The sequence below is a fragment of the Mus caroli genome, chromosome 6 (genome assembly GCF_900094665.2).
Source record: "Mus caroli chromosome 6, CAROLI_EIJ_v1.1, whole genome shotgun sequence".
Taxonomy (NCBI): domain Eukaryota; kingdom Metazoa; phylum Chordata; class Mammalia; order Rodentia; family Muridae; genus Mus; species Mus caroli.
In genome coordinates, this window is record NC_034575.1 from 114245131 (window position 1) to 114257994 (window position 12864).

The following is a 12864-nucleotide window of genomic DNA, read 5'->3' on the forward strand; positions in this document are numbered from 1 at the left end:
CATAGGTGTCACCTGATAATACTCCCTCCCTGCATTCTTCTTGGTAGTGAGCTCTAAGGGTCTTCAGACTTTCCATCACATGGTCTTTGGGGTATTTTCTAAGCATTGGAAACTGGTGTTGCTTCCTGAAAGTGCCTTCCTGCCTTTCCTCCCCTTTTGCACCCATCCAAACAAGGTGAGCCTTTCACAGTCCATCTCCTACCCTTNATCACCAGGGCCACACCCAACCTCCACAGCTGGATGGAAGGCTCTNCTGTTAGCATCAGTCGTACTGCATAAGCCCTGTCCTGTCTGTGCTGTCACTTCTCCTGTGTGCATNTAGGCATGTTAGATGCATGCAGACAGTGTGCAGACCATTGGTAAAATAGGTCTGGTATGAAGAAGTGGGAAATGGNAAATTACTATAAAACACACAAGATTTTTTTTTCCTTAGAATTCTTCTTGTGAAGGGCATCTCCATTTTTGGACATGTTTAAAGCGGCATAGTGGAGATGTTGTAAAAGAATTAAACAAAGATTTCTAGAATCCTTTTTGACTGTGGAATTTGGTGGGGAGTTCAGTTTTATATTTAAATTATTTTTTAAATTTCAATTAAAAAGTCAAATGTGTATAAATGAGGGCATACAACCCGAGGCTTTGATACATACACGTNGTAGAGTGACTACATGAAGGGAATGAACACATACTTACCTTACGTGCTTAGCATTCTTGTGGTGAGAACACTTAAAATCCACTCTCAGCACCTTTCACAGATGCTGTTACTGGCTGTAGTCACTGTGGTGTGCGTGGATCCTTTGAATTTCCTGTCCTGTCTGGTGTCTTATGAACATCCCCACAATAGCCTGCACCCCAAGCCTCTGACAGCCACCCTGCTCTCTGCCCTTGGAATTCTGCTTTTCTAGAGTCTACATAGAACTGATGTCACGTGACTGTGTCTTTCTGTGCTGTGTTGACTCAATACCGTATCCTCCAGTTTTATCCACATGTGGTGAAAGAACTACTTGTTTTCTCTTTTGAAAATTAAATATCCATACATGTGTGTGTGTGTGTTTGTGAGAGACAGAGAGATGTTATTTATCAGTCACACATTTAATTGACCCATGTGTTGGCTGTTATAAATGATGCTTCCGTGAACATGGAAGTACAGCTGTCTCTTGGACATAATGGTTTCATACCCTGTAGTTATGTGCCCAGAAGTTGAAGTGGGATTGGTAGGTCTTCTGGTAATTACATTTTTATGTTTTTGAGGAACTTTGAAAGGAACTTTCTACACAGGTTACCAACAGTACTGTGCCAGGGTTCCCGTTGCTNTATAGCAGCCCCAACACTTTGTTATCTCTTGCCTTTTTTAAAATTATTTTTATTTTATGCATGTGCACATGTAGGCCCAGTGCCCACGGAAGTCAGAAGCAGGCATCAGATCTCCTGGAACTGGGGTTGTGAGAGCTGGGAGCCAAAGCTGGGTCCTCTGGAAGAGCAACAGCTGCTCTTACCTTTGAGCCATCTCTCCAGGCCTCTTTTGTCTTTTTGAGAGTGCAGGTTCCACCTGGAGTGAGGTGCGGTCCCATTGTAATTTTGATTAGCATTACCCTGATGATTAGAGTTGTCGTTTTGAGTCCAGACTGGGCTATGTAGTGACACTGTTTGAAAAAGAAAAAGAGAAAAAGATCTAAGGAGTGATATATACAAGATGCAAAGCTACGCCTCAGTGCATAAGAAAGNTGAGGAAAGTNTGTTTCCTTGCTTAAAATGAAGTCATTCTGTACAATTCNTATCCANCTCCTTGTAAGCAGCAGGAGGGGTTAGCAACTCCTCTGGCCGGCACTTCATAGGCCTGTGTATCTTACTGTTCTGGCCTTGCCTGGCCTGCACTGCTCTTAGGAAGACAGCCTGTCCAAGCAGTGACACCGCCCATCACGATCACTCATGAGAAGAATGCAGAGATAACACTTCAGGATTTAACAGCAATACTCTCCATACTCTCTTCAGTACCAATGCCTAAGGCCGACGCACCCACACTTCACTCTTCCTTCTTGAGCTTCATGTGCTCTGTGTNTTTTATCTTGAATACTTGGGTGAGTGCTTTGGTCCTTCTTAGAAGGGAAATAAAATACTTACAGGAGCAAATATGAAGACAAAAAATGGAGCAGAGACTNAAGGAAAGGCCACCCAGAGACTGTCCCACCTGGGGATTCATCCCATATACAGTTACCAAACCCAGACACTATTGTGGATGCCAAGAAGTGCTGAAAGGAGCCTGATATGGCTGTCTCCCGAGAGGATCTGTCAGAGCTTTACAAATACAGAGGCGGATGCTCGCAGCCAACCACTAGACTGAGCACAGGGTCCCCAATATAGGAGTTAGAGAAAGGACTGAAGGAGTTAAAGGGGTTTGCAACCCCATAGGAAGAGCTGTAATATCAACCAATCAGACCCCAGGGACTAAGCCATCAACCAAGGAGTACACATGGCTCCAGCTGCATACGTTGCAGAGGATGGCCTAGTCAGACATCAATGGGAGGAGAGGTCCTTAGTCCTGTGAAGGCTGAATAGATGCCCCCANTGTAGGGGAATCGAGGAGTGGGCAGGTAGGTGGAGGAACACCTTCATAGAAGCAGGGGGAGGGAGGATGGGATAGGGTGTTTCCAGGAGGTGGGGAAACTGGGAAAGGGAATAACATTTGAAATGTAAATAAAGAAAATATCCAACTAAAAACAAAAAACTAATGCCTAATGCCAAAGAGTTGACAGAGCCCTCAGGAACTGAAGTTTAGCGTTTTGTATAGATGATCAGACAGACAGATGCACACAGGGACAGCCAGCCCCAGGCCTGTTTCCTAGTGTGCCCCTTGGGAACTGTGGGCTCCCGNGGTGTGAGACAATGCCTCTCTCTCATGCTTTGTGGGTGTGGTGACAGTGCTTTCAGGAGCGAGGCCTTGCCTGGGCAGTTGAAGCAAATACTACAGAGTCCGCAGTGTGTGTGGCNCTGTTGAGTCGTATGTTTTAACACAGGAAGCCCGGCATTATTGTTAGGTGCCTTTGTTATGAATCTTACTGTTAGCAGCGGCACGGCTGGTTAGATTAACAGGTGAGTGTGAGTCCATATTTGAAATGATGAGGCTTGTCTCGTCTGTTTATGAAATTCTAATTTGTAGTGAGTGGCACAGAACACTTCATTTAAATGATCCTGTTTATGCAAAAAGTCATCTATTAAATAAAGATGGTGTTAGCAGTTTTTAAATCGGTGGTTTGAGACAGCTGGACATGTTAGTGTAGGCCAAAAAGGTTTAGGTTCTTGGGTTAAATACTTTGGCAGTTCTCCGACTCTGCTCCAGATAGGTTATATCTGTGATTGCCTACTATGGAAACTCATTAGCCTGCTTGTTTTTAACTTACGGCTTCTTTTTTTTTTTTTTTTTTTTTTTTTTTTTTTTTTTTGGCTTTTCGAGACAAATAGTCCTGGCTGTCCTGGAACTCACTTTGTAGACCAGGCTGGCCTCAAACTCAGAAATCCGCCTGCCTCTGCCTCCCGAGTGCACCACCANGCCCGGCTTAAGTTACATCTTCTTAAGTAAGCACATGGCCTCCCAGCTCCCCAGCACGTGGNTCCTGGGGTGCCTGGTGTGAGTGGTGGTGTTTCAGGGCACCGAACTACACACAAAGGCAAATTTGTACTTGGTTTCTACTCAAATATAGTTCCCATCAGAACTGTATTTTAAAATAGCCATTTACCAATTAGATAAGCAGGAGCAGGGGTAAAAATGCCGTTGCTTCTCTTACTAACATCCAAAATGAAGTATTTGAGTTTTTCCATTCCAGTGTAAGACCTGTTCCGAGCCAAAACNGATGACCAATTCCTCTGCCATCTGTGACAACCCTAAACTTATCAAACCTGTCCCTGTGAGACCCAGCAGCAGCCAGAGGCTGCAAGGACCCGCGCCCAGCAAGGTAGGAATCCGCTGATTCGGGTTTGTTTTCTTTTTTAACATTTTTTATTTTTGAAGTGAAAATCTGATTACATAATTCCCCCTCTCCTTTCCTCCCTGCAAACCTTCTCTCGTAGGCTCCCTGTGCCTCCTCATTCATGGCCTCGACTTCTTCAACTCCTAAATATTATAGATTCCTAAATATATAAATACAACTTGTTCAGTCCGGTCTATCAGTTATGTAGAGTATACAGTGTTGCTCATATGTACACTTCGTCAGGGTGGCCATTTGGTGTCAGATAACCAATCAGTGTGCTCTTTCCTGGGGAAGACTGTTTCTCCTGCTCTCAGATCTCATTTGTTGTAGTTATCTGTCCAGGAGTGAGGCATCATGGCATCGCCCCTCCATGCCATCCTGTCTTCTGTTCCTGTCATGCCAGGCTTTTCACAGTGGCTTGGGAATAAAAACATCCTAGATGATGAGTGGATAATGAAAACGTGGTGCATATGCACTGTGGAGTACAATTCAGCTGTAAAGAGAAATGAAATCATGAAATGTGTAGGTAAATGGGGAGAACTAGGAAACGTCCTGAGTAAGGCAGGCCAGCCCCGGAAAGACAAACGTCCCTCGGCCTCTCTCACTGAGGCTCCCAGCTCCAAATCTCACAGTCTGAGCATGGAACCTGGAGTGACTGCAGACCAGGAAACGCTCTGCCTTTATCTACGGCCTCTCTAGGGTTCTCAAAGAGCTTTGCCCGTGTACTACAGGGAGGGCCGGCCAGTGCTGAAGGACACTGAAGGTCAGTGGAGAAAGGCAGGGTCTTGCTGCACTGTTCATTCGTATTGTGTAGACTGACACTCCTCCTGGTACTGTCCCACTTACCACGTGCTGTGCTCATGGCTCATGACAAGTGTCAGCAGACACAGAATCATAAGCCACTGGGTCTGTGTTTTTCTAGGATGGGTGACTTCCCAGGCCACNGGAGGAGGAGCCATCATGGCAGCACAATACAATGTAACAGTTTTGAGCACTGCTCTGTACCAGGGGCAATGCCAGGCACTGCATGCAGCTTCCAATGCCCGTTCTGGGTTAGCGCTGGGNCAGGGGGTAGTCTAAGCCCCACAGGCCTGTGGTGGTATGTGTTCTGTGTGCTATTCACAACAGTACANCAGAGACAAAATTCACTGATTAGCAGGGCCCTGATCTGTTCTTTCATCAAAGTTATTCCTAAGTAAAGAGGTATTTTTCAAGGAATTGGGTTAAGCAAGTTCCAAAAATGAGCATGAGCCAAAAGATATAAAATGACTGACAAATGTAAACCATGTTTTGAATTCTTAAAAAAAAATAAGGAAGTATTTTCTAACTTATTTTAGCATTTTATTGCTTTCCAGGAGAATGTTTTATTTCATTTTAGTAGAGAAACCAAGCAGCTCTAGAAAGGAGCTTATGTTTTCAAGCAGAACTAGCTCAGGAAGAAGAGGCCAGGAGCGGTGCAGCAGCCAGGCCAAGGCATTGCATAGACCTGGTCCTTGCACACTAGATTAGAATACCCACTTCTNGCTAACCTTGGCTTTCTATAGTTCTGTGGAAAGCAGCCAAGACCCTGCGCTCCTACGTTCTTCTATTTTCAGCACGACTTGTTCTCAGCATCCCTAGACGGACCCTGGCTGCAGAGATGGGTTACCATGAAGACGTGCAGTCTTCTCTTGTAGAGTATAATTGTCCCCCCTGGTCTGTGAGCTGCAAACCCCTCGCATGCTTTATCAGCAGACTAGATACTGTGGTATAACAGTCCTGGGGGCAGGGAGGAGGGTGCTGTGAAGATGTTAGACATTTCAAAGGTCTCAGGCTTTCCAAGGTAATAAATGTCAGCTCTGTCAGCAACCCTTTGTGACTAGAGGAAGCCATGGGTTAGCTGAGCTGAGCTTCACAGCCCTCCCTCCCACAACTAAATGGTGGGAACCTATTTTGGGATATCTTTTTTTCTCCCCCAGACCTCGGACCCTGAGCCTCAACACTTATCTTTAACAGCGCTATTTGGGAAACAAGACAAAGCTCCCTGTCAGGAAACTGTAAAGCCCTCCCGGACCTTTGCCCACCACCACCACCATCACCACCACCAGCAGCAAGAGACGCTTCCAGTTCATCACGGGGTCACGTGCTCCCTGTCCTGTGAGGAGCCCAGGAAGCTCTCACTCCCGGTGGAGAAGCAGCTCTGCCCAGCCATTCAGAAACTCATGCTTGGGAGCCCAGGGCTGCACCCCCTGTCTCAGCACCATGAACAGTGGCCCTGCAAAAGTGGCAGCCCCAGTCCTGCAGGGGGAATTCTCCCTGGTCCTGTCCAGCTGGGGTCCCCCTGGAATGGCAAGGTTGCACACTGCACACAGAGCACTTGCAGAGGCCACAAGCTATTAGAGCAGCTTCAAGGTGCCCCTGGGGCAGTGCATAAGTATAACCCCTGTGCGCCTACCGGTCCAGCTGTGGCCACTCAGGTGGCTCCGGGCCAATCACAGCTGGTGTATTTCAGTGGCCCCCTTCAACCTCCCACCCCAGGACACCAAGCTCTCAGGAAGGAGCAAGGTGCACTGCCTGCACAAGCAGTGTCCCTCTCTGGCAGCCAGGAGAGCAGCCCCACCGTGCTCCCTACGCAGGAGCTGCTAAGGAAGCTCCAGGTAGTACACCAGGAGCAGCAGGCGGCCCCCCGGCCAGCCTTGGCAGCCAGGTTCCCTGTGTCAGCCCAGGGATCAGGGACAGAAAAGCCCTTGGAAGCCTGGGTCAGCAAGACAGCCAGCATGGAGAACCAGGCTCCTCTTCTGCAGGTAAATATGTACGGGGAGAAGGCTGCTCTAGGACTGCAGTGGGATCCGCAGCTAGCTGCGGATGTAGCTGGCAGCTGGCTGTAGGGAACATGTATCACATGGGTCCCCATTAGAACAGCTACACGAAGCCCCTGGGGTCTCTGGCTTTCACCTTGTCTTTTTGCCGGCATAGAGACGCTTCTGTGTGCTTACAGTCTGCCTGCTGCTCCTCTGCCATTTAGAGGTAGTTTGTTTGTAGAGTTCACATGTCATAAGGCCTGAAGACCAGCCCAGAGGTGGAAAAACACTTAGTCTTTGACTATGAAGACCCATGCAGTTTTCTCTAACATTTTAGGATGCAAACATCTGGCTGATTCCTGGTTTTCACCCTATGGTTGGTTATTGCTTGCACATTGGCTCNGTGTATGATTTTGAGTGCTTCCTACATGTTAGTAGCCACATTTCTACACAGTCAACGATCTTGTAGGTTCTTGAAGTAAACAGAAATAACAGAAAAGATACTATTGTTTGTATTGCCTTCTAGGTGCACAGTATTATGAAGACCAGGCAGGAACAAGTATACCACCCACAAGCTGCCAGAGAAGGGAACATAGTGTGATTGCTAGAAATAGTGTATCTTTCTGGGAGGATGGTTGCCTCTACCCATCAGCTACTGGGATAGTAAGCCAGGATCTGTTGACCAGCTGCCTGTAACGGCATCTGAAGGTCTGCCCAGGTCTGTTTCCCTTGGTTTNCCACACAGTGGCTGAAAACGTGCTGCCTTTAATGATTGGAATGGTCCTTGTACTTATTTTTATTTTTATTTTATTTTATTTATTTAAAAATCTTGATCTTTTTTACTTGTTTTATCACATAGCTCAGAGTAGGTCCTCAGAAATTGTTCATGATTTTTAAAACAAAGGCCTCGGGCATACACTGTGTGTTTGGGTGTGTGGACATGTCGGGGTGTTCTTTTTTATTAAATCCCAGGTGCGAGTGCCTTCTGTTGGAAACCGAGGCTGTGTCCCCTCTCTCACTGCAAGGCAGTATTGATCCCTTTCTAAATGTCTGTTTTTCATTTCTCTTTGTTGATTTGNAATCAGAAAATCAGGGTTAATAATCAGACTTAAATTTCTACATATACAATTCTCTTTGTTTTCATTCCTCACAAATGCCAGGGACCAAATAAGGAAAGCATGCATTCTGTCAGCCCACGCTGTGCTCTTCCTGCTGCTGAGACTCCTCCCTTTGGGAGCATCAGCTCTCAACACCTCTCCTTGGGAGATCAAATAGGGAAAGCTAAGAGAAACAACAGCCTGTCTCCCTCTAGGCCATTTTCTGCCCCCAAAGATGCCAAGGGAATGATGATAAAATTATAGCCACTTCTAAATCACTGCTTCTCCACTTCCTTCTCATGAGTTTTAGAGTACTTTGAGGTTGAGAAATAAGACACCTTTTTGTTACCTGAGTTAGAGACACATGGCAGCCGTAGGAGTCAGTCAGACCCAGTTCAGAATGTCACTTGCGTAATTGGGAAAGCCATTTGAAAACTTGGTTTTAGACCTGCCAGTCAAGGGATTAGATAGACTCAGCAGACAGATGGGTTACAGTGTTCCACACTCCATGTCCCCAGACTTTGCTCTTCACCCCAGGATCTACCCTCACCCTGTCCCCATGCCCATGACAGCCAGGAGAAGCAGAAGGCTTCTATAGATAATTAGAGACGGAACAGAAGGGGCAGATGCACAAATCACAGTCCCTCCTAGTGACAGGGGAGGTGTCTCCTTGAAGAGCCAGGGTTGGGAGCTGTGTGTGCATCTGACAAGCATATGGGCAATAGGACCTAGGTCAGGGCCGTGGACAGCTAGTGCTGACGAAGGAAAGCCAGCANTCCTAAGTGCATGTTGCCTGAAAACCAAACTAAGGGGCTTAGTTTCATGCACAGAGGTCGTGACATCAGCAGGAGGCTCCAGAGCTGTGTAATAACCACTGAGGAAAGTTCTGAGGGTAGAACAGGAATAGGCCTGCCAGCCTTTCCCACCCACGGCCTCTGGGGCTGTTTCTACTGAGCACCCCACTACCACCATTGTGAACATGACCCTTCATCTCAGGAGCTACAATTTGTGGGTTGCTTCCTAACCTGCCTTGTGTGTGTCTTTGCTGTGAGCAGACCGTCTCAACTCAGTGTGTCCCTGCTGCAGTGGCTTCTCTGCTCACGCCCCCTGTGGTTTTCACACAGTCTACCTGTGCCCCACTGAGGGAGACTGATAATGGGCTCATGGCCCTAGGAGGCCAAGAACTTCCTGCTGCCTCCTCCAGCCTCCTTCTGCCCCTGCAGAACTGGGAGTCCTCCACCGTGGCCAGCAGGCCCCTCACCAGGCTGCAGCTCCAGGAGGCACTGCTGAACCTCATCCAGGTAAGACTGCTGACCTAACAGTCGGCACCAGGGCAGGGTGAGTTGTCTGACGCCTACTTTGGACTCTATAGAGTGCTACCACCTCCCCCAGTAGCTTCTAAACTCAGTTAACTGGATGAGATCTCTCAAGGCTTCAAGAGATTTGTGACTTGGAGGAATGAGTAAGGCCTCCTAGGTGCCGGCAGCCAGAAAGAAAGGGACCATGTGATGAAGGATCGGCCAGCTAGGGCACCCTATGAGCTCACTCTTGGAAATAGTCGTAGAGCCATGTTGGGCAAGCTGAAGTCTTAAAGCCATACCAGCTATGACTGCTGGGAACACAGTTCAGCTACGGTTTCGAAACCTGCTGCTGAAAACAGGGTGGAATGATAGGATGCCTTGAGTGTCTCTGCTGCACTGTGTGGTAACTCATAGCGAANTGTGCTGTGTACTACTTTAAGTTTAATAATGCTTACAGGAAACCCTCTTATATGGGCTAACGAGATCAGGTATAGGTGCTTGCCACCAAGCCTGATGATCCCCATAATGGAAGAAGAGATTCATAAGTGTGGTCTTCTCACATGCGCACACACAAATACATATACACATTCACACAAAATACATCTGTAAAAATAACAGTTAAGACCCTCTTGTTTGATTCCACAGACAAGGAAGCTGAGGCTTGTGTTTGGTCTGGTGTGACACTGAGCCTGGCTGCTGTGCTCCCATCTCCCCTTGTATGGACTTTATAAATTAATGTTCCACTGTATAGTGGAGCATTCTCCCGAGTGAATGATAGGATAGGCCTTGGTAAGGGTGGTGCTCAAAGCCACAGAGAAGCAGACACCTCAGCTAATGTGTTTAGGAATCCCGGTAGGCCGTCCTGAAGGTGTCTGCAGGCTCTGTGTAAGCCTCAGACTGCTGCAGGAGAACAGGCCAGCCTTTGTGTGTCTGGCTCTCCAGTTGCTGTTTAATCCCTATTACTGAAAACATTTCTAAGATAACATGTTTTAGAAAGAACAAAAAGGATGGGACTGGAAATGATCATCTGTTTGGAAGGAGAAGGCAGTCCGCTGTGATTGAGCCTCCCTGTTTAATTATGTCACAAAGCTTATGTATGCACTAAGACAGAAACTCTTACAGATAGCCTAGGCATGGTAAGTTCATGAGAATTTAGAACAAATGCCTGCAAATTTCTTTATCAGAACAGTAAAGAAATGTAAGCCTAAGTTTAGATTTTAGGGATTGTTGCTTTTCTTGGCTCATTCCCCTCTGGTCGCATAACCCAGGGCTGTGTGTTTTGACTTAGCCATTCAGTCCTGTGGCCTCTGGTCTCTGTGTGTGTTTCACACTTCTCCATGGTGCCAATTTGGTATCCCTGATACACTACTAAAAGTGACTCAGGGCATCTTTGTAGGAAAGGCAGAAATAATCTCTTTATTNGTCCTTTGAGCACGTCACTGACTGTGGTGTAGAGAGGGAATATGTCAGAGAGGGTGAAACGTAGGTGACTGCAGAAGCCTCATTGCCTTTGAGTGGGAGGGGAAAGCCCCTAGCGTTCATCAAGAACAGCACTGCTTAGACCCAGCGTTCCCTTCCCTCCTTACCTAGACAGAAGAGCTCAGAGACTCCCTAGCTACTGCTGTTCATTTGCCAAGGCCAGAGGCTTCCCACAGGTCATGGGAAGAACCCTGCTGGCTTTGGTAAATTACCAGTGAGCCACGCTGTGGGGAAAATCCCAGTGAATGCCTGAAAGGGTGACACACAGACATTCTCGGCAGCCTGGAGGGTGTTTAGGAAGGACCATTCCAACTCGCCAGCTCCTACCCAATGGCCGAGACACTGCGTGTGGCTCATTCCTCCTGGCCTACCCTGCACACAGCTCAGCTGGATTCCACATGGCTGGGGGGCTGGCTGTGCTGGGTGTTCTGAGCACATGGTCTTCACATGTGGACAGTGAAATCGGGCAGCTCTGTCCAACCTCGCCTCCAGCCCCTTCACATCCACACACACAGGCCAACCTGCCTGCTGGCTGTCAGCACAAACAGCCGAGGTGGGTAAGGCCAGCTCAGCTCCAGGCAGGCAGGAAGTCTTGGCTTTTGCTACTTGAGTAATGGTCCCTGGACCTGTTGGCTTTGTTTTCCAGAATGATGACAGCTTCTTAAGCATAATCTATGAAGCCTATCTCTTCAGCGTGACACAAGCAGCCATGAGGAAAGCCACATAACCAGCTACTTGAGAGCAAAGACTAAGAATTGATCTTCCAGGTTCTTCATGTGAACTGGTGTGACCAAACACACTTATGCCTTTTTAACAAAGTANAGTGATGCAGAGTAAAAGCTTTTATACTGTCTGATGTCTGGGAGTTTTGTTTCTTGTTTTTTAAAAAAATCACACTCTCCCATTTACTTGGTACTACAAGTTGAGCAGTTAGATGGTTCTGGCCAGGTCATGTAAGATTCGATTTTTCCTCCATTTACGAGGCCATTTGAGGTAGAGTAGGGTTTTTCATGTGAAGGGATGTTCTCAGAGCTGTTTATTAATAGAATCGCTCAGGGTAGAGAAGGCAATTTCTNAGTGTTGGGCTCTGTGTGCCATGGTGCTTGATAACCACCAGGGGGCAATATTACTCCACAAGTTGCCTACTAAGGGTTCCGTGTTTTTGGAAGCAATGAGGACTTTTCTTTACCAAAGTCAGCCTTTTATTTGTAAAGCTCCATTTGGCATGTTTGATCTGAGCCTTTGGAGGAAGAATCTTTCTGAAGACATTTCTAGCCAGCTTTCGTTCCAAGTGTCAGCAGTGGCCCAGGCTTGAAGCAACACTCCGTTTCTCAGCTCAAGTTGGCTTTCAGACAGACACAGTTAGAAAATGCCCATGAGAATAGGTACTGGCTATTCGGGGGCAGAAGGTTGAAGATTCTCCAAGCTGTAGAGCTCACTGCTGAGTCCTGTGCAAAGAGATAAGAAGCAAAATTCTAGGGGAGACAGCAGACCGACCGACCACCTTGCATCCCCAACAGTGCGTGTGGGCATCAGCCCTGCTAAGTATTCACAATGGATAAAGCTTTGTCTTTACTGCCCTAGTTATTCCTGGGTCATAAAAAGACCTTTGAGTTAGCCCTTCATAGTTGAATCTTACTCTTCTGTGGAGAATTTAAAATGGAGGCTGGGGTGGGGGTGCAGGTTTCCTTACAGCTTCTGATACCCGGACCAGGAAGCNTTTGACCCTTGTCCTCCCTCCTGGCAGCANCATGGGGCTGCTGGGACACCACCTCTCCCTCAGGAGGGCGTGCTTTCCCCTAAGGAAGAAAGCTGAGCTGAAGAGGGGTTGGTGTCTGCTCATCCTCACAGCACATCAGCTGAGCATCGGCTGTGCTGGCCTCTGGAAGGGGTAGGTCCACAACTGCACTGTGCTGAACTCACAGGGATCTCTCAAGTGCTTGACAGTGAGCATCCCCACCACTATAGTCTCATGAGGAGAACAGGGCAAGAGATATCCATGGTTCTGTGGTCTCGAACCATAGGAAAATGTCGCTTTCCAACGTGCNCACTAAAATGGGAGCACTATTAGGCTAGGGTGTACCTCAGTGGTAGAGCACACACAGGATAGAGCCTAACACAAGGCTCTTGGTTCAATCCCTAACACTTAAAAAAAGAAATGTTATTTGGCCAGTGACCAGTCTTTAAAAATAATCTGTGAGGGCTGGGAATGTGACTTGGTGATAAAAATAAATAAAAAGTAAAA

General features: G+C 47.3%; 1 protein-coding gene across 3 annotated transcripts in view; it reads left to right on the forward strand.

Annotated features, from left to right (window-relative positions):
• Dcp1b (decapping mRNA 1B) overlaps positions 1-11472 on the forward strand; it is a 38934-nt gene extending 27462 nt beyond the window's left edge. Inside the window, exons 6-9 of one of the 3 annotated variants that reach the window (XM_029478469.1) lie at positions 3819-3947; positions 5921-6745; positions 8964-9140; positions 11266-11472. In XM_029478469.1, the coding sequence (XP_029334329.1) occupies positions 3819-3947; positions 5921-6745; positions 8964-9140; positions 11266-11346 (1212 nt within the window). In that variant the 3' untranslated portion in view covers positions 11347-11472. Of the gene's footprint in view, positions 1-3818; positions 3948-5920; positions 6746-8894; positions 9141-11265 lie in introns of all 3 variants that reach the window. The other 2 variants (XM_029478468.1, XM_029478470.1) reach the window with 2 other exon arrangements.
• Positions 11473-12864: the final 1392 nt, after the last annotated feature.